The 22,064-nt window shown below is 45.8% G+C and overlaps 1 protein-coding gene across 4 annotated transcripts in view; it reads left to right on the forward strand.

Annotated features, from left to right (window-relative positions):
- NIPAL3 (NIPA like domain containing 3) overlaps positions 1–21,432 on the forward strand; it is a 36,920-nt gene extending 15,488 nt beyond the window's left edge. For 3 of the 4 annotated variants that reach the window (XM_038758076.1, XM_038758077.1, XM_038758075.1), the window contains exons 3-12: positions 4,512–4,580; positions 7,611–7,782; positions 9,380–9,439; positions 11,088–11,233; positions 12,122–12,218; positions 15,480–15,615; positions 16,603–16,691; positions 18,234–18,297; positions 20,400–20,494; positions 20,929–21,432. In XM_038758076.1, coding sequence (XP_038614004.1) covers positions 4,512–4,580; positions 7,611–7,782; positions 9,380–9,439; positions 11,088–11,233; positions 12,122–12,218; positions 15,480–15,615; positions 16,603–16,691; positions 18,234–18,297; positions 20,400–20,494; positions 20,929–21,128 — 1,128 coding nt within the window. In that variant the 3' untranslated portion in view covers positions 21,129–21,432. The remainder of the gene's footprint in view (positions 1–4,511; positions 4,581–7,610; positions 7,783–9,379; positions 9,440–11,087; positions 11,234–12,121; positions 12,219–15,479; positions 15,616–16,602; positions 16,692–18,233; positions 18,298–20,399; positions 20,495–20,928) is intronic. The other variant, XM_038758078.1, reaches the window with a different exon arrangement.
- Positions 21,433–22,064: the final 632 nt, after the last annotated feature.

The following is a 22,064-nucleotide window of genomic DNA, read 5'->3' on the forward strand; positions in this document are numbered from 1 at the left end:
AACCTAAGAGTAATTCCATGTGAGAAGCAGCATGGCCTAGTTGCAAGACATTGGGCTTGGGAGGCAGAGGACGTGGGTTCTAATCCTGGCTCTGCCACTTTTTTTTTATAGCATTTATTAAGCACTTACTATGTGCAAAGCACTGTTCTAAGTGCTGGGGAGGTTACAAGGTGATCAGGTTGTCCCACGGGCGGCTCACAGTCTTAATCCCCATTTTGCGCATGAGGGAACTGAGGCCCAGAGAAGTGAAGTGACTGGCCCAAAGTCACACAGCTGACAATTGGTGGAGAGGGAATTTGAACCCATGACCTCTGACTCCAAAGTCCATGCTCTTTCCATTGAGCCTCGCTGCTTCTCACTTGTCTGCTGTGTGACCTTGGGCAAGTCACGTCACTTCTCTGTGCCTCAGTTACCTCAACCAGGGAAGCAGAGTGGCTTAGTGGAAAGAGCCCGGGCTTGGGAGTCAGAGGTCGTGGGTTCTAATCCTGGCTCTGCCACTTGTCAGTTGTGTGACCTGGGCCAGTTGCTTAACTTCTCTGGGCCTCAGTTTCCTCATCTGTAAAATGGGGATTAAGACTGTGAGCTCCATGTGGGACAACCTGATGACCTTGTATCTACCCCAGCGCTTAGAACAGTGCTTGGCACATAGTAAGCGCTTAACAAATACCATCCTCATCATCCTCCTCATCATCTATAAAATGGGGATTAAGGCCGTGAGCCCCATGTGGGAAAGGGACTCTATCCAACCTCATCAACTTGTATCTACCCCAGTGCTTAGAGGAGTGCTTGACACATAGTAAGAGCTTAAATATCATGATGATTGTTAATAGTAGTAAATATAATGTTATTGAAAAGTGCATATTCCATGCCAAACACTGTGCTAAGAGCTGAGGCAGATCCTAGATTCCAAGAGCTTAGTATAGTGCTCTGCACAAAGTCTCAATAAATACTATTGAATGAATGAATCCAAGATGATCAGACTGGATGCAGTCTGTGTTCCAAATAGGACTCATATTCTAAGAGTATAGAAAAAAAAAAAAAATATATATATATATATATATATATTTTGTTGTTGTTGTTGTTCATGAGAGGTTGCTGAAAACCCAAACCGAATAGGTCCCTAAATGTGGAGGAGAAGCAAGTGTCCGTTTTTCCTCTGGTATTGAGGTTATCAGAAATTGAATTCTTGGGGTTCCTTCCCTTGTTCTCTTCTGTGTGACCCTGGGCAAGCCCCTTCTCTCTGCGCCTCACCCTCTACATTTATAAAACCAGAAAAATCACCATTTCACAAGGCATAATAGTGAAGCATAATTAATGTTTATGCAGTCCTTTTGAAATCCAGAGATGAGAGGGAGCTACTTTTATATATGCTTATTGTGCGTGATCACTTGTTAGAGAAGCAGCATGGCTCAGTGGAAAGAGCTTTGGAGTCAGAGGTCATGGGTTCAAATCCCAGCTCCGCCAATTGTCAGCTGTGTGACTTTGGGCAAGTCACTTCTCTGTGCCTCAGTTCCCTCATCTGTAAAATGGGGATTGACTATGAGCCCCATGTGGGACAACCTGATCACCTTGTACCCCCCCAGCGCTTAGAACAGTGCTTTGCACATAGTAAGCACTTAACAAATACCATCATTATCATTATTATTATAATGACAGAAGTTATTAGGGGAATGGATTGGTTTGGAAGTCAGTAGAAATGAAACTGATGTATTATTAAATGACCTCACCTACAGTAGAAGTCCCTTGGAAAGTAATAATATTAACATTATTGTGGTATTTCTGTGTCAAGCCCTGGGGTCGGTTCAAGGTATTCACGTAGGACAAAATCTCTTTCTTGTACCAGTTTATGGTGTCTCTTAGGCTACGTATTAACATCTGACCATTTTTTACCCACTTCATTTAGGCTGCCTCAGAGGTTTAATACAGATTGAATTGCCAAATCTTTTTCCCAAGCCTAGGATTTTGGTCACTGATTGTAGATACGTTTCCTTTCAGCCTCATCACTTGCATCCTTTAATTAATCAAAGGTATTTTGAGCACTTTCTGTGGGCCCAGCTACCCAGTAATTGCATCCACCCCAGTGTGGTGCTTGGGGTGGATTATAATCCCTTAACAAGTACCATAAAACAAAGCAAATATTAAGGACTTACCGTGTGCAGAGCATTATACTGAGCGCTGGGAAAAACTGGGCAGTGCGGAAAACCCCTTCAATCTCCAGCAGACCCCCTCTGGAGCTGGTTCAGTGACTCCAAACAAGAATTTAACTGTCTTAAACAAGTGCCCGCTCTAATATGGGAGTGTTAAATCCACATGACTGGTAGAGTTATTTCTGGTGAACAGGGGACTGGTGGGGGGCTGAAAAATTCATCAGGTAGTGGCCACTTGGTGAGTGAGTATTTGAGCCCTTTAGTTCAGTTATTATTATCATCATTATTATTATTCAAGATGGACAATAAAAATGACCTCTCGAGCAAAAAGGCACAGGTCTTGCCCTGTGATACTTTTAGAATCAGTGTGACCCTGTAAAACAAAACAAGAAAAAAATAGACAACAGACAAGTGGCAGAGCCAGGATTAGAACCCAGGATCTTCTGGGTGCTCTGTCCGCTAGACCACACGGCTTTTCTTGGAAATACTCCAGGTTTGATATGGAAGTAAGAGCTGTGGGTGTGACAGAGTATTCTTTTTCTCAGAGCCCTTTATTTCAGTTATTATTATCATTATTATTATTCACGATGGACAATAAAAATGACCTCTCTCGATCAAAAAGGCACCGGTCTAGGACTCCGCAGCTTGCCCTGTGATACTTTTAGAATCAGTGTGACCCTGTAAAACAAAACAAGAAAAAATAGACAATAGACAAGTGGCAGAGCCAGGATTAGAACCCAGGATCTTCTGGGTGCTCTGTCCGCTAGACCACACGGCTTTTCTTGGAAATACTCCAGGTTTGATATGGAAGTAAGAGCTGTGGGTGTGACAGAGTATTCTTTTTCTCAGAGCCCTTTAGTTCAGTTATTATTATCATTATTATTATTCACGATGGACAATAAAAATGACCTCTCTCGATCAAAAAGGCACAGGTCGAGGACTCCACAGCTTGCCCTGTGATACTTTTAGAATCAGTGTGACCCTGTAAAACAAAACAAGAAAAAAATAGACAATAGACAAGTGGCAGAGCCAGGATTAGAACCCAGGATCTTCTGGGTGCTCTGTCCGCTAGACCACACGGCTTTTCTTGGAAATACTCCAGGTTTGATATGGAAGTAAGAGCTGTGGGTGTGACAGAGTATTCTTTTTCTCAGAGCCCTTTATTTCAGTTATTATTATCATTATTATTATTCACGATGGACAATAAAAATGACCTCTCTCGATCAAAAAGGCACCGGTCTAGGACTCCGCAGCTTGCCCTGTGATACTTTTAGAATCAGTGTGACCCTGTAAAACAAAACAAGAAAAAAATAGACAATAGACAAGTGGCAGAGCCAGGATTAGAACCCAGGATCTTCTGGGTGCTGTGTCCACTAGACGACACGGCTTTTCTTGGAAATACTCCAGGTTTGATGTGGAATTAAGAGCTGTGGGTGTGACAGAGTATTCTTTTTCTCAGAGCCCTTTATTTCAGTTATTATTATCATTATTATTATTCACGATGGACAATAAAAATGACCTCTCTCGAGCAAAAAGGCACAGGTCTAGGACTCCGCAGCTTGCCCTGTGATACTTTTAGAATCACTATGACCTTGTAAAACAAAACAAAAAAATAGATTATTTTCAATTATCTGTACTACAGAATCCTGCCATTAGAGCAAGGAATTGGAAGGACTTTTCTTACTAGTTTGACATCTTTTGTTTTCTGTAGATTAAAATATAAGGGGATTTAATCCCCAGAGGGGTCTTACAGTCTACAGGGGGAACTCGTTGTGTTTAGAATGACAGCGCTCTTAATTTCCAACTGGATCGGTAAACATTAGAGTTAAAATTCAGGTTAATGCAGTGTTTCTGGAATTTTTTATAATTTTTATTTTATTTTATTGGTACTTAAGGCACTTACTATGTACCAAGTGCAGTACTAAGCGCTGAGGTAGATGCAAGCTAATCAGGTTGGACGCAGTCCCTGACCCACACAGGGCTCACAGTCTTAATCCCCATTTTACGGATGAAGTAACCGAGTCCCAGAAAATTGCAATGACTTTCCCAAGGTCACACAGTGGACAAGTGGCAGAGGCAGGATTAGAACCCAGGATCTCCTGGGTGCTCTGTCCACTAGACCACACAGCTTTTCGTGGAAATACTCCAGGTTTGATGTGGAATTAAGAGCCGTGGGTGTGACAGAGTATTCTTTTTCTCGGAGGGCTCTCCAGAAGGCCTTCGTCAACAAAAGTCGGTCTCATCCTTGCTCGTTGAGGGCAGGGAATGTGTCCGTTACATTGTACTCTCTCAAGCGCTTAGTACAGTGCTTTGAGCACAGGAAGCGGTCAATGAACATGAATGAATATTTTACTGTCTTTGCAGGAAAACTTGATCGGTGCCCTCCTGGCCATTTTTGGACATCTTGTTGTCAGCATCGCGCTCAATCTCCAGGTGAGTCGTGGCCAGCCATGGATGCCTCTGAGACCAAACTGTTCCATCGTCATCATCATCATCATCAATCGCATTTATTGAGCGCTAACTGTGTGGAGAGCACTGTACTAAGCACTTGGGAAGTACAAGTTGGCAACATATAGAGACAGTCCCTACCCAACAGTGGGCTCGTCCTACCCGCTGTTGCCACTTCATTGGCCCGATTGCCCGGTGCCCCTTGGGTTCTGTTAGAGGAGCAGCATGGCTTAGTGGAAAGAGCACGGGCTATGGAGTCAGAGGTCATGGGTTCAAATCCCGACCCTGCCGATTGTCGACAGCTGTGTGACTGTGGGCAAGTCACTTCTCCGTGTCTCAGTTCCCTCATCTGTAAAATGGGGATTAAGACTGTGAGCCTCCCCGTGGGACAGCTTGATCACCTTGTAGCCTCTCCAGCTCTTAGGACAGTGCCCTGCACATAGTAAGCGCTTAATAAATGCCATCATCATCATTAGAACCATAGTTGCCTACTGCAAGGGTCAAGGGGGTGGCGGTTCCCACAGCCTCTGGATGCGGATTCCCAACCTCACTCAGCCCAGCTCTCTGAGGAGGCCTGAGGACTTCCAGTCCGGTCTGAGAAGATCCAAGGTGGTGGCTCGAGAGCCTGTTGGCTTTTCTAAACCCGTCCCCTCCCTGACTCCTTTTCCCTTACAGTTCCTGCCTCCTTTTCACCTTCTGTGTTCTAAATGAAAACTGGGCCCATGCTTTTTCAAGTAGCCTTGCCCTCCTGATCAATACATCATAAAGCAGTGACGGATTCCCCCTCCCCACAGCACCTGTATATATGTTTGTACATATTTATTACTCTATTTATTTTACTTGTACCTATCTATTCTATTTATTTTATTTTGTTAGTATGTTTGATTTTGTTCTCTGTCTCCCCCTTCTAGACTGTGAGCCCACTGTTGGGTAGGGACCGTCTCTATATGTTGCCAGCTTGTACTTCCCAAGCGCTTAGTACAGTGCTCTGCACACAGTAAGTGCTCAATGAATACAATCGATTGATTGATTGATTTAGCAGTAATGTCCCTTCAAGGGAGCAAAGTTGCCGGGATTAGTCTCCTAAGAGCTGGAAACCAGCCACAGGAATTTAAAATGTGGGACCCATGGAAAAAGCCAGGAGACTACAGAGTCTCTAGGGCTAATCCCCTTCAACTTCACTGGAACCTCCTTTTGCTCCTGTTCCACAATAAAACTGTTTGTGATGTAATAACAATAATTATGGTACTTGTTAAGTGCTTGCATGTTCTAAGCATTGGAGTAGATACAAGTCAGTCAGGTTGGACGCAGTCCCTGTCCCACATTGGGCTCACACTCTTAATTCCCGTATTTACAGATGAGGTCACTGAGGCCCAGAGAAGTGACTTGCCCAAGGTCACACAGCAGGCATGTGGGAGATCCAGGATTAGAACCCAGGTCCTACAGACTCCCATGCCTGTGCTCTATCCGCAAAGCCACGCTGATTCTCTTAGAAGGAAAATGAAATGCAGAAGGAAAACGCTGAGTACCGTAATATCATTGGGATTACCTTGTTAGGAAACAACAGCCACCCACCCCAAAAATGCCCTACTTAAATCTTCCTGGTTTCCATAAAATCCCTCCTGACACTTTCAGTTTCCTTTCTGGGCACCGAACAACAAGAGAGCCAGTTCAACTGGCTTGAGGATTCTTCCTAGAATGGCAGAGCTAACAGATTTCACAAACATCGGGTGCATGTTTGATTTTTTTTTTTTTTTTACCGGCCATAAGTACATAGCTCCGTTAATATTTAAACTGGCCAATGACGTTTCTCAATCAAACAATTAAAAAAAAAAAAAAATGATGGCATTTGTTAAGCACTTGCTAAGTGCCAGGCACTGTGCTGGGATGGTTACAGGCAAATTGCATTGGACTCAATCCCTGTCCCATGTTGGGCTCACAGTCTCCATCCCCATTTTCCAGATGAAGTACCTGAGGCCCAGAGAAGTGAAGTGACTTGCCCAAGGTCACGTAGCAGACAAGTGGCAGAGCCAGGATTAGAACCACCTCACTTCCAGGCCCATGCTGTATCCACTACACCATGCGAATACTTAATGAGCCCCTACTGAATGCAAAACACTTTATTAAACAGTTGGTGGTATTTAATAAGCGCTTATAGTGTGCAGGGCATTGTACTAAGATTTTGGGAGAGTACAAGACAACAGAGTTAGTAGACATATCCCCTGCCCACGAAGAGCAGTCTAGAAAAGTCTAGAGGAGGTGATTACAGCAAAAAGTAAGATGTATATTCTCTGCCCACCAGGAGCTCAAGGTCAACTTACAGAAAGTCAAAAATGATTTACAGATGATAGGAGCAGGAGAAAGAACAAGGATAAGCAGCCGAATCAATCATTAACTATACAAATATGTGAATTTATAAATACAAATAAGGAATAAGATGCGTAAGGGCTGAGGCTGTTGTTGATTTTCTCACTTCATAAGTAATGGTATTAATTGAGCTCTTCCTGGGAAAAGAGCACTGTACTAAGCGCCTGGGAAAGTACAATATAGTAAAATTGTAGACATGATCCTTGCCCTCAAGGAGTTTACAGTTTTACTTTACAGAAGCTCAGTCCTATCCAACCGGCAGGTTCTTACGGTCTTTTGTGTTAATTTTCAAAAGTACATTCATATCTGAGTGGCAGGTCTTTCCTGTCTATTGTTTTATTTTACTTTTCAGAGGTACAGTCATATCCAACTGGAAGGTTCTTATTGTGTACCATTTTATTTTACTTTCTAGACCATAAACTCTTTGTGGGCAGGAAATGTGTCTGTTATATGATTGTGCTCTCCCAAACGCTCACCACAGGGCTCCGCACAGAGTAAGCACTCAATAAATACGATTGACTGACAGTAGAAATACAGTCATATCCGACTGGCAGGTTTTTAGAGTCTGTTGTTTTGTTTTACTTTTCAGAAGTACAGTCATTTCCACTGGCAGGTTCTTACTGTCTGTCGTTTTATTTTACTTTTCAGAAGTACAGTCATATCCGACTCGCAGGTTCCAAAGATCCCCGGGCATACTTCAAAACTAAAACATGGTGGTTTGGCCTATTTTTGATGCTGCTTGGGGAGGTGGGAGTTTTTTCCTCCTATGCTTTTGCGCCACTCTCTCTGATCGTGCCCCTCAGCGCCGTGTCTGTGATAGGTAAGATCAACAAAACCTGGGGGCTTAGGGAGGTGACACTCAGGAACCTTTTTTTCTTTTTAAAACGGAATTTGTTTAGCGCCTACTGTGTTAAATACGGTTCTAAGCGCTGGGGTAAGTACAAGTTAATTAGGTTGGACACAGTCCTTTCCTGCATGGGGGTCCCAGTCTAAGCAGGAGAGAGAACAGGAGGACTGAGACACAGAGAATAATAATAATGATGGCATTTATTAAGTGCTTACTATTCATTCAGTCATATTTATTGAGCGCTTACTGTGTGCAGAGCACTGTACTAAGCGCTTGGGAAGTACACGGTGGCAACAGGAGGACTGAGACACAGAGAATAATAATAATGATGGCATTTATTAAGCGCTTACTATTCATTCAATTGTATTGAGTGCTTACTATGTGCAAAGCACTGTTCTAAGCGCTGGGAGAAGTGAAGTGACTTGCCCAAGGTCACACAGGAGGCAAGTGGCAGAGCTGGGATTTATTATTATTAATAATAGTCATCATAATAATTGTATTTAAGCGCTTACTATGTGCCATACAGTATTCCCCAGTGTATGAAGCACTAGGAAAGATACAAGATAATCAAATCCAACATAGGGTTCCCAGACTAGGTAGAAGGGAGAACAGGTATTGAACCCCCATTTTACAGATGAGGGAACTGAGGCACAGAGAAAAGACGCCACTTGCCCGCACAGGAGGCAAGAGGCAGAGCCAGTGTTAGAACCCAGGTCCTCTGATTCCCAGGCCCGTGCTATTTCCATTAGGCCATATTGCTTCGCATATTAATCCCATGTTGCTGGTAAGCATGAGTATAAATGAAGAGATGGGAGAGAGGAAGGAGAATGGAGAGGGAAGGTAAGAGAGGGAGAGAGAGGATTGTGAGCGGAGAATGGAGAATTTTCCCCCTCACAATTCCCTTTCTTCTTAATCAGTGGTATTTATTGAGCGCTTATGTGCAGAGCACTGTACTAAGTGCTTGGGAGAGTACAGTACAACAGAATTAGCAGACACATTCAGATGATAGCTGTTTTGGGAATTAAGAATGGTCAGAAAAGACCCTAAAATAACCCAATACATCGGAATGGGAGTAAATCAACCAATTAATCAGTTGTATATACTGAGCACTTGCTGTGTGCAGAGCACTGTACTAAGTGCTTAGTACAGTGCTCTGCACACAGCAAGTGCTCAATAAATATGAATGAATGAATGAATGAGAGTTCAATGTAACAGAGTAGGTAGACACATTCTGTGCCCACAATGGGCTTACAGTTGAGGGGGAGACAGGAATTAATATAAATAAGTTATGGAGGTGGACATAAGAGCTGTGGGGCTGAGGGAGGGGTGAATAAAGGGAGCAAATCCAAGTGCAAGGATGATGCAGAAGGGAGTAGGAGAGGAGGAAATGAGGACTTAGTCAGGGAAGGCCTCATGGAGGAAATGGGCCTTCACAAAGGCTTTGAAGGTGGGAGAGAGTCATTGTCTGATATGAAGAGGATATGAAGTAGATGATATGACCAATCTGGGAGACCTGGTTTAGCTGATTGAAGGTTCATCGTTTCTCTTTTGCCTGTGTCTCCTTTTCCAGCCAGCGCAATCATCGGAATAATATTCATTAAGGAGAAATGGAAACCCAAAGACTTCTTGAGTAAGTTATCTCACGCCACAGTTCTACTTTCCATCGTTCAGGCTTCCCCAAACAATTGCCTCTGCCCTTGGCTGTTTGCTTGGAGACACTCTTGAGGAATTGAGGGGGTTTTTTTAGCATCCATCCAGTTAAAATCCGGAAACCAAGCATCTGTGCCGATCACCAGGGCAGGTGATTCAGACAAGGTCTCGCATCAAGAGGTCATGAAGAAATCGGGGACATCCGATTGGGAAGCTTAGGAGAGTACAGTATGAAAAACAGACAGACACATTCCCTGCCCACAGTGTGACAAAAAACACCCCCAGAGCAGTACTCTGTCTAGGGCGGCCCCACAAATTCTGTCCAACTCCCTCCGATCCATGATGGCACTCCTCACGATACCACATGCCAGGGCTTGCAGTCAGAATCACTCTGGCCACCAGAAGGATGGAAGCAAGGTGTCCACCTGGGCACTTCACTCACCCTTCCTCCTCAACCCCACCTGCTTCTGTCATTTTTTGTTTGTTTTATGGTATTTGATAAGCGCTTTATACGTGCCAGGTACTGGGGCTGACAAAAGGTAATCGGGTTGGACACAGTCCCTGTTCCACAAGGAGCTCCCGGTCTTAGTCCCCATTTTACAGGTGAGGGAACTGAGGCACAGAAAATTTAAGTAACATGTCCAAGGTCACACAGCACACAAGTGGCAGAATCGGGATTAGAACCCAGGGCCGCCTTACTCCCAAGCCTGGGCTCTTGCCACTAGGCCACACTGCTTTTCTATTCACATGTCTCTTTTGACTTTGGCATTTAGAGTGACACTTTCTTGGAACCTGGAACCATTTCTAACAAATCACTGTGAAAATCCAGTTGTTTTTTTTTAATGGTATTTCTAAGCACTTTGTTGCAAGCCATATTGTAAGCACTGGGGTAGATACAAGATAAATAGGTTGGACACAGTCCCTGTCCTACGTGGAGCTCGTATCCTAAATTGGGGGAAGGAGGATTTAGTCCCCATTTTACAGGTGTGGTCGCTATGCCCGGGGTCACAGTGCTGACAAATGGAGTATCTGGGATTAGAATCCAAGACTAGACCACTAGACCACACTGCTTCTCTGTTTATTCCCTTTCCTGTTGAGGCCAGGCCACCCAACATGTAACAAATGTCATTACTATTAATTAATATGTTTTGTTGTCTGTCTTCCCCTTCTCGACTGCGAGCCCGCTGTTGGGTAGGGACCGTCTCTATATGTTGCCAACTTGGACTTCCCAAGCGCTTAGTACAGTGCTCTGCATACAGTAAGCGCTCAATAAATACAATTGATTGATTGATTATCATCAGGAACAATAATAATAACAATAATGGTATTTAAGTGTTTACTATGTGTCAGGCTCTGGGGTGGTTACAAGCTAATCAGGTTGGACACAGTCCGTGTCCCACAAGGGGCTCACAGTCTTAATCCCCATTTTTCCAATGAGGTGACTGAGGCCCTGAGAAGTGAAGCAACTCTCACAGTGGAAGAGCCAGGATTAGAACCCAGGTCCTTCTGATTCCTGGGCCAGTGCTCTGTCCACTAGGCAACACCGCCTTGTTTGACCAAACTTTTCCCCCCCGGCATTGCTTCTACTCATCCCGGTCTTCTGTTTCCCGTGCTTGGTTTCCCCACAGGGCGTTATGTCTTATCGTTTGTAGGCTGCGGCTTGGCCATCGTGGGCACTTACTTACTGATAACGTTCGGGCCCAACAGTCACGAGAAGATGACGGGAGACAATATCACCAAGCACTTAGTGAGCTGGCCCTTCCTTCTGTACGTGGTAAGACGAGCCACCATGTTTGGTTTAGGAAACGCCCGTGGGGCAAGTGGGGCGTGGGGTTAGAATTTGCTCTGAAAATGGAGGCTCTGGTTTACTTTGCGCTGTTCCCCCCACATCCTGAGAATTGTTTGTTAGTCACTCTTATCTGTTGAGCTCTTACTATGTGCAGAACACTGTTCTAAGCTCTGAGGTAGATACAGGGTAACCGGGTTGTCCTACGTGGGGCTCACAGTCTTAATCCCCTTTTTACAGATGAAGTCACTGAGGCCCAGAGAAGTTGTGATATTAAGCACTTACTATGTGCCAGGCACTGAACTAAGCATCATCATCATCAATCGTATTTATTGAGCGCTTACTATGTGCAGAGCACTGTACTAAGCGCTTGGGAAGTACAAATTGGCAACATATAGAGACAGTCCCTACCCAACAGTGGGCTCACAGTCTAAAAGGGGGAGACAGAGAACAAAACCAAACATACTAACAAAATAAAATAAATAGAATAGATATGTACAAGTAAAATAAATAAATGAATAAATAGAGTAATAAATATGTACAAACATATATACATATATACTGGTGCTGTGGGGAAGGGAAGGAGGTAAGATGGGGGGGATGGAGAGGGGGACAAGGGGGAGAGGAAGGAAGGGGCTCACTGGGGTAGATACAAGATAATCGGTTTGGACACAGTCCATGTCCCTTATGGGGCTCACACACCATTTACAGATGAGGTAACTGAGGCCCAGAGAAGTGAAGCGACTTGCCCACGGTCACACAGCAGACAAGTGGCAGGGCTGGGATTAGAACTCAGGACCCTTGACTCCCAAGCCCATGCTCTATCCACTGGGCCCCGCTGCTTCTCCTGCTGACTGACTGATTGCTGTGTTTCAGCTCATAGAGATCATTGTGTTCTGTCTACTCCTGTACTTCTACAAGGAGAAAAACGTAAACTACATTGTGGTGATTCTTCTTCTGGTAGCCTTACTAGGTAAGTGTGGAATTCACGAGGCTGCATTATCGACCGGGGGAATTTTTTCATCAGGGTAAGAGAAATTGAAGTTCTGTTACGGCTCTGTACGTTAAACCCTAGACAGGAACCATATATATTACCGAGGAGAGGGGTGCTGGAACTTTTGATGTTGACAATTTTTCCTTTTTCCTCTGCTGTTGACTTCAGTGTATTGTGTCCCACAAAAAGAATAGTAATAACAGTGGTATTTGTTAAGCGCTTTTATATACCAAGCACTGTACTAAGCGGTGGGGTAGATACAAGATAATCAGGTCCCACATTGGGCTCTCTGTGTAAGTAGGAGGGAGAACAGGGATTGAATCCCCATTTTGCAGATGAGAGAACTGAGGCCTAAATTTTTTTATAAGCAGAATTTTTAAAAAGTCTAAACTTTGCACTAGTTCAGATTGGACTTCCTTCATCCCCCTCCTCCAGCCCCAACTAGTAACCTTTTATAGAACTGTCAAGTTCTTCACTTTTATTGAAATGTTAATCACACTAATTAAGCCCTTAATATTTCCATGGAAAAATCTCCAGGACTTGGATGAGATTCAGCAGCCGATTCAAAGGACAAATTGACCCCCTTTTTTATTTCATTTTAGGCAACAAAAGGGAGGACAGACTCCTAAATAAAATAGTGAGGTAAACCGACGCACCTCCACCCCAATGTGCATTTATATGCTCTGGAGGAGGCTGCTGGAAGCATCACATGTTCCTAAAGAAAGCTTCAGCTCTGCCAGCAGGCAACAAATAGCCTAAATACGTGTCAGTCTGCTTTGTTGATAGCCCATTGGGATAATGGGCCATGTGTTTTCTTTTGATTGTCTACCAACTGCTAGAAATTTTGTGCTAATGAAAACACTCTTATGAAAGTGTTTTCATTAAAAAAAAACATCCTAGGATTTCAGCTGACCCTCAGAGCCCTACTTATTTCTTTTTTTTTTAATGGCATTTCTTAAGCTCTACGAGCTAGGCACTGTACTAAATACTGGGGTAGGTGCAAGGTAACCAGGTTGGACACAGGCCGTGAAGCCTGGGGTTTACAGTCTTAATCCCCATTTTACAGATGAGGGAACTGAGGCCCAAAGAAGCAAAGAGAAGCCCAAGGACACATAGCAGGCAACAGCAGAGTCGGGATTAGAACCCAGGTCCTCTGGCTTTCAGGCCTGTGCTGTATCCACTAAGTCACAGTCAGTCATCAATGGATTCGTATTTATTGAGTGTTATTGTGTGCAGAGAACTATATTAAGCACTTGAGAGAAGACAATACAGCAGTAAACAGACACATTCCCTGCCCACAATGAGCGTACAGACTAAACGGGGAGACAGACATTAATATAAATAAATAGATTTCAGATATGTAAATAAATTAGAACAGTGCTTGGCACATAGTAAGTGCTTAACAAATACCGTCATTATTATTAAATGACAGATGTGCACATTAACTGCAGATCATTAAACAGACATAAATAAATTCTCAAATCACCGGGTGCTTTGACCGGATGATCTGAGAATTCTTCTCCTAGTTCATTCAAGGGTGGGCTGAGTCCCCAGAACCATCGATTTGATATCTTCTCTGCAGGGGGTTGGATTTTTCCTTATGTTTGGGAGGATTGGAGAGAGATTGAGAGGTGCATTGAGGGTCAGTTCCCTCTCTACTTCCTCATTCCTGCCCCTTCCCAAGTTGGAAATAAGATCCAGAAGAACAGCAGGAAGCTGGCTGCTCCCAGATTTTATTATTGTTCCCAGAGAGGACTTGCAAGTCCCTATTTTCTTCTTCCCTATTTCCCTGACTTGATCCTTCTTCTTCTGTCTCCTTCCTAGGTAAAGAATGTTTGATTCGTGTTACAATTCCTTAGCAGATTTTAAATGGTATTTAAGTGCTTCCTGTGCATCAGGCACTGTACTAAGCAACGGGGGAAACAAGCTAATCAGGTTGGGGCTCACAATCTTAATGTCCATTTTCCACATGAGGTCACTGAGGCCCAGAGAAGTGAAGTGTCTTACCCAAGGTCACACAGCAGGCAAGCGGAGGAGCTGGGATTAGAACCCAGGTCCTCTGCATCCCAGGCCCATGCTTTATTAGGAGAATAGAGCTATGGAGGGCGAACAAGAAATTATCCGTTATCGAGGGGCTGATATAGTGGATAGATCCCGGGCTTGGGAGTCAGAAGGACCTGGATTCCAGCTCTGCCACCTGTCTGCTGTGTGTACTTGGGCCAGTCACGTCACTTCTTGTCTATGCTTCAGTTCCCTCATCTTTAAAACGAGGATTAAAATGGTGAGCCCCGTGTGGGACGTGGACTGTGTCCAACCAGATTACTTTGTATTTCCTCCGGTGCTTAGAACAATGCTTAGTAAGAGCTTCACAGTTCCCCAGCGCTCAGAACAATACCAGATACATAGTAAGCGGTTCACAAAAGCCCTACTGAGAGCTCACCTCCTCCAGGAGGCCTTCCCAGACTGAGCCCCCTTTTTTCCTTTCCTCCTCCCCGCCCGATGACCTTCCCCTCCCCACAGCACCCGTATATATGTTTGTACAGAAGCAGCTTGGCTCAGTGGAAAAGAGCCCGGGCTTTGGAGTCAGAGGTCATGGGTTCAAGTCCCGGCTCTGCCAATTTTCAGCTGTGTGACTTTGGGCAAGTCACATAACTTCTCTGAGCCTCAGTTCCCTCATTTGTAAAATGGGGATTAAGACTGTGAGCCCCACGTGGGACAACCAGATCACCTTGTATCCCCCCCCCAGCGCTTAGAACAGTGCTTTGCACATAGTAAGCGCTTAACAAAATGCCATCATTATTACAGACTTATTACTCTATTTTACTTGTACGTATTTACTATTCTTTTAGACTGTGAGCCCACTATTGGGTAGGGACTGTCTCTATATGTTGCCAACTTGTACTTCCCAAGCGCTTAGTACAGTGCTCTGCACACAGTAAGCGCTCAATAATTACGATGGATGATGATGCTATTCTATTTATTTTGTTAATGATGTGCATCTAGCTTTATTTCTATTTATTCTGATGACACCCGTCCACATGTTTTGTTTTGTTGTCTGCCCCTTCTAGACTGTGAGCCCGTTGTTGGGTAGGGACCGTCTCTCTTGTACTTCCCAAGCGCTTAGGACAGTGCTCTGCACACAGCAAGCGCTCAATAAATACAATTGAATGAATGAATGAATGAATGACTGCGCCCAGGCTCAACAGCACGTGCCAACCCACCCGTGTTAATGATCCCCAGGTTCCATGTCGGTGGTGACTGTGAAAGCGGTAGCAGGGATGCTGGTCTTATCAATACAGGGCAACTTCCAGCTGGACTGCCCCATCTTCTACGTGATGCTCGTATGCATGGTGGCTACAGCCGTCTATCAGGCCGCGTAAGTCAGTATCCTCCCCCCGCCGGGCCTACCTGTGGGGCTGTGTACGTTCAAGACGCGCTTCGGCTGTGCCTCTTGAAGCGCCAGGGACGCGCATGAAGCAGCAGAGAACTGGGGGGGGGAGAGGAAGTTCCAATAACAATAATAATGGCGATGGTATTTAAGTGTTTAATGTGTGAGGAAAAACTGTTCTAAGCGCTAGATACGAGCTAATCAGGTCGAGCACAGTCTCTGTCCCACATGGGGCTCACAGTCTTAATGCCTATTTTATTAGTAATAATAATAATAATGATGATGGCATTTGTTAAGTGCTTACTATGTGTAGACACTGTACTAAGCGCTGGGGTGACTACAAGCAAATCGAGTTGGGGCGTGGTCCCTGTCCCATGTGGGGCTCACAGTCTTAATGCCTATTTTATTAATAATATTAATAATGATGATGATGATAACAATGATGATGATGGCGACATTTCTTTTAGACTGGGAGCCCACTGTTGGGTAGGGACTGTCTCTATATGTTGCCAACTTGTACTTCCCAAGCACTTAGTACAGTGCTCTGCACACAGTAAGCGCTCTATAAATACGGTTGATTGATTGATTTAAGCGCTTACTGTGTGCAGGCACTGTACTAAGCGCTGGGGTGACTACAAGCAAATCGAGTTGGGGCGCGGTCCCTGTCCCATGTGGGGCTCACGGTCTCAATCCCCATTTGACAGATGTGATAACCGAGGTACAGAAAAGCGAAGTGACTCAACCAAGTTCACAGAGTAGACAAGTGGAGGAGCCGGGATTAGAACCCAGGTCCTTCAACTCCCAGGCCCCTGCTCTGTCCACGCTGCTCCTGTCGTTTCTTTCTCAGTCTGTGCTTCCGCTATAGCACGTCTTCGCCTTGTATAGAGTGTTTACCTCAAGTCAGCTGGGTTTTAATGTCAACTGACCTTCACCTGTCCCCAAGGGACCTGACACGGGTTTTTCTTTGGGTCAAAGGTTTTTAAATCAGGCATCGCAGCTGTACGACACCTCCCTCATCGCCAGCGTGGGCTATATCCTATCTACGACTGTTGCCATCACAGCCGGTAAGCTTGCCGATTTGGGGGTTGATCGGGGTGGGTCTGGGTTAGAAGCAGCATGGCGGAGTGGATAGAGCACAGGCCTGGGAATCAGAAGGTCATGGGTTGTAATCCCAGCTCTGCCACGTGTCTGCTGTGTGACGATAGGCAAGTCACTTCACTTCTCTGGGCCTCAGTCACCTCATCTGGAAAATGGGGATTGAGACTGTGAGCCCCACATGGGGCAGGGACCGTGTCCAACCCGATTTGCTTGTGTCCACTCAAGCGCTTGGTACAGTGTCTAACAAATACCACGATTATTATCATCATTATCTCCGGGACAACGCTTTTGTGCCAAGCGTTCTGCTAAGCACTGGGATAGATACAAGACCATCAGGTCCCACATGGGATTTAAAGTCTCAGTAGGGGGAGAACAGGGATTGAATCTCCATTTTGCAGGTAAGGGAACTGAGGCCCAGTGAGGTGATGTGACTCACCTACGTTCGCACAGAGCAGACAGATGAGGAAACTAAAGTCTAGCCCTACGCCAAGCCGCGCCTTTTGTACCTCTCTCCGCCCATCCGGCCAAAGCGAGATATTTCAGAGTCGTTTTGAAGTTCCGACCTTAGTAACATCCTTAGACTCCTGTCCTCTGCCCCTTCTCCCAACGCTGCGTTTCCTCCACCAACCAAAATTACCATTCCCGAAGATAAAGGTTTGGAAGCCGGAACAGTGAGCGGGGGGATGCTCTGCACACAGTAAGCGCTCAATAAATAAAAATAATAAAGTCTGTCATGAACTAGCAGCCTCACACACACACCCACACACCCAGGGGAGCCTAACTGCAGACAATCAGTGGTGTTTATTGAGTGCTTACTATGTTCAGAGCACTGTTCTAAGTTCTTGAGGGGTTACAATACAACAGAATTAGCAGACACGTTCCCTGCATATAAGGACTTGCTAAAAAATCTCCATCTCGCCTCAGTCCCTGAGTGCCGGTCTCCCAGCACGGCTGGTCACCGGAGCCGTGGCCTCTCGTCTCCCTCACTTATTCTCTCCCGGCCCTAACCGTCTGTCCATCTCCATCCTCCGGGTTCACACTCATCATCATCATCAATTATATTTATTGAGCGCTTACTATGTGCAGAGCACTGTACTAAGCGCTTAGCACTGTACTAAGGCTTAGCATAGGACTCATTGTGCTAGACTCCTGCCTTCCCCTTAGGAAGACAAGACACAAGACGTCCTTTCCTCTGGGCTCTGGATATTGCCCAGTCTGTCTGCCTGCCGTCTCCCTCAACCCCTACCTGCTCCGGGAATACTAAATCCCACTTGTCCGTGACAATTGTTCAATTCCAGCAAAGAAGGGAGGACAGCACGGGGACAAAACAAAATAAATTAGAGTCTTCAGGATGGCCATTATCCTCGTTATTGTCTGTCAGCCATAGTCCTTGGGTTTTGGCATGATTTTGCATCTGGAGGTGAGGGAAGATTAGCTCAACCCCAGGTGACCTGGAAAGTGAAAGACGGGAGAAGCTGAAACCTATTTTTGCTCGTTTTGTGACTCAGGAGCAACATTTTACTTGGATTTCATGGGTGAAGACGTTCTCCACATCTGTATGTTTGCCTTAGGGTGAGTATGGGCTGCCCACATTCTCTGCCCACAAGGGCTGTTTCATTCGTTCATTCAGTTGTATTTATTGAGCGCTTACTGTGCACAGAGCACTGTACTAAGCGCTTGGGAGAGGTCCCTAGAACCGTAAGCACATTCCCTGGCCACGATGAGCGTGCAGTTTAGAAGGGGAGACAGACATTAATAGAAATAAATAAATGACAGACACAGACATAAGTGCTGTGGGGATGAGAGGGGAGGTGAATAAAGCCAGGATGATCCAGGAGGGAGCTTCCTGCCAATCCAGGAGCCGTTCTACGCCCCCATCCTGGGGAGAAGTTACGGAAAGTATGCCCAGTTGCCCCAGGGGCTTCTGAGAAATGGGTCACAGCATCCTTGGGCCTGTAAAATCAGGGGCAACCAGGAGGGCGAAGGGGCAGTGGCCAACCCAGGGCCGACGGCTCCAGTCAGTCTTATTTATTGAACGCTTACAGTGTGTAGAGCACTGTGTGACCTTGGGCAAGTCACTTAACTTCTCTGTGCCTCAGTTACCTCATCTATAAAATGGGGATTAAGACTGTGAGCCCCACATGGGACAACCTGATCACCTTGTATCCTCCCCAGCGCTTAGAACAGTGCTTTGCACATAGTAAGCGCTTAACAAATGCCATCATTATTATTATTATTATTTTTATTATTACTCACTTGGGAGAGCACAACAGAACAATATAACAGACACGTCCCCTGCCCACAATGAGTTTACAGTCTAGACGGAGCCTACAGCTCCTGACTCGGGCTGGATTCCACAGCCTTTCCGGACAAATAAAAAGAATCCGCCTGGGACAGTTCTCCTCTTCCAGGGGGCCAGCAAGGCCACAGAGAACTGGGAATTTAACCCCTGTTGGGGGGAGCACTTGACATCCAGGCGAGAGCGTTTTATCCACTTATGCCTCCAGACCACCAGGCCCAGAGAGGCCGAAGCCGATTAGTCCCACTGCCAGTCTCCATCCGAAAGCAGCAAGGTGCCAGGGCTCGGAAGAAAACAAAAAGCGGATTAGCTGTGTCAAGGGGAAGGCTGATTTATTCCGAAGAGTGCCTGGGCAAACTGGAGAGTAGAACATGGTGCCCACCATCATTATCCAGCTTGCAGCCCTGCTCCCCGCTGATCAGGGACGTGCCAGCTGTTGTCACGTTCCCACTTCTCATCCCTTCCAATTGTGCCAATTTCACCTTCCAAGGAGCATTTAGTTGTGTTTATTGAGCACTTCCTGTGTGCAGAGCACTGTTATAATCATAATAATAACTATGGTATTTGTTAAGCGCTTACTATCTGCCAAGCACTGTTCTAAGCACCGGGATAGATACAAGGTAATCAGGTTGGTCATAGTCCCTGACCTGCATGGGGCTTACAGTCTTACAAAGCACTTGGGAGAGTACAATATAACAGACCCATTTCCTGCCCACGATGAGCTCACAGTCGAGAAGGGGAGACAGATGTTAATATAACTAAATAAAATTATGGATATGTACCTGTGGGTTATGGGGCTGATGAATAAAGGGAGCAGGTCAGGGTGACAGAAAGAGAGGGGAAGAAGGGGAAAATAGGACTTAGGGGAAAACCTCTTGGAAGAGATGTGCCTTAAGGCTTTAAAGAGGGGGAGAGTGATTGTCAGATATGAAGGGCGAGGGCGTTCAGAGCCAGAAGCAGGACACGGGTGAGAGGTTGGCGGCGAGATCGAGGGACAGTGAGTAATCAATCAATCAATCAATCGTATTTATTGAGCGCTTACTATGTGCAGAGCACTGTACTAAGCGCTTGGGAAGTACAAATTGGCAACATATAGAGACAGTCCCTACCCAACAGTGGGCTCACAGTCTAAAAGGGGGAGTAGGTTGGCAGTAGAGGATCAAAGTGTGGGGTGTGTTGTAGGAAAGTAGCGGAGTGAGGTAGGAGGGGGCAAGGTGATTGAGTGTTTTAAAGTCGATGGTAAGGAGTTTGTTAGATGTGGAGGTGGGTGGATTTAGATTTAGAGCGCTCAGTGGGCCATCTTACTTCACAGGCCTTGTCTTCTCTCTCCCTCCCCACCCCTACCGCTATCTTCACACTTATCTTCTCTTCTCAGGTGCCTCATTGCTTTCATAGGCGTCTTCCTAATCACCCGGAACAGGAAAAAGTCCATCCCATTTGAGCCGTACATTTCCATGGATGCTATGCCGGGTAATATTAAAAATCCAGGAAGCCGGATGTCACCTTCTGGCTCTTTGTTCTTTCCACCTATAAGTAGAGCCCTCACCTTATAAGGTATCAGTATCGGTACTGTACTGGAGACATTTGGTGGTATTTTTTCTCTTTTCTTTCACGTGCTGAACAGAGCAGGGAGAATGTGATATTTCTTACTGTAGATGTGCACTTCCTATTTATAATGTCTTAACCACGAGAAGCAACGTGGCCTGGTGGATAGAGCCCGGGCTTGGGAGTCAGAAGGACCTGAGTTCTAATCCCGGCTCTGCCACTAGTCTGCTGTGTGACTTGGGGCAAGTCAGTTCGCTTCTCTGGGCCTCAGTTACCTCATCTGTTAAACGGGGATTAAGACTAGGAGCCCCGTGTGCGACATTGTTTTGTTGTTTTTAAAATGTGGATTTTTCTTCCAGGGATGCAGAACATGCACGACAAAGGGATGACGGTCCAGCCCGACCTGAAATCGTCTTTCTCCTACGGCGCGCTGGAGAGCAACGACAACGTCTCCGAGATCTACGCCCCGGCCACGCTGCCGGTCAGGCAAGAGGAGCACAGCTCCAGGGGTGTCTCTGCAGCCCCGTACCGGGTCTTCGAGCACACCAAGAGAGAATGAACGAACCGCCCTCCAGCCCCGGGTGCGTGAGGGTTTCATTCGTTCATCACCGGGTGTCCCCTCCTTCTCCTCCCCTTCATACTCTCCATTATAGCTGCGCTAAACTTGGGTCCAAACGTAGTTTTAAACGGCCCTTTGTGTTCACTGAGGACTCTGCCTTCGCCTACTCTCTGGGAGGGGGTGGACGCTGGCCAAATAAATGGCCCGTTGAAGAGGAAGGCTCCCCTTCTTTTGGGGGACAAGTTAAGATTCCCAAAGGGGCCAGAGAGGGAGGAAACCCCCAGGGTTGATGGTATTTATCGAGCGCTTGCAGTGTGCAGAGCACTGCACTAAGCGCTTGAGTACATCAAGAAGCACTGTGGCCTAGTGGGTAGAGAAGAGGCTTGGGAGTCGGACGGACCTGGGTTCTAATCTTGAATTCTTGAATGGGGCTATTGAGCTCCGGGTCGCGACGTAGGGGGATGCTACAACTTCCTCTTGGTACGAGCTGGGTGGTCGAGAAGCTCAGGGACGAGAAATCTCAGTGGAAACGAGCATAGAAAAGGGATAGGAGCTGGAATTTCACCTTTCCTGGGGTTCTTAAAAACAATAATAATAGCTATAATAATGGTATTTGCACAATAATAGTAATAATGGTGGTATTTGTTGATCACTTACTGTGGGCCAGGCACTGTGCTAAACGCTGGGGGTGGTTACAAACAAATCGGGTTGGACACAGCCCCCGTCCCAGGTGGGGCTCACAGTCTCAATCCCCATTTTACAGATGAGGTAATTGAGGCCCTGAGGTCACGCAGCGGACAAGTGGTGGAGCTGGAATTAGAACCCATGACCTTCTGACTCCTAGGCCTTTGCTCTATCAATGTAGTCAGTTAAGCGCTTACTACATGTCCAGCACTGTTTTAAGCCCTGGGGCAGACACCAGTTAAGCAGGCTGGA

Source organism: Tachyglossus aculeatus, chromosome 16, assembly GCF_015852505.1.
Source record: "Tachyglossus aculeatus isolate mTacAcu1 chromosome 16, mTacAcu1.pri, whole genome shotgun sequence".
NCBI classification, from domain to species: domain Eukaryota; kingdom Metazoa; phylum Chordata; class Mammalia; order Monotremata; family Tachyglossidae; genus Tachyglossus; species Tachyglossus aculeatus.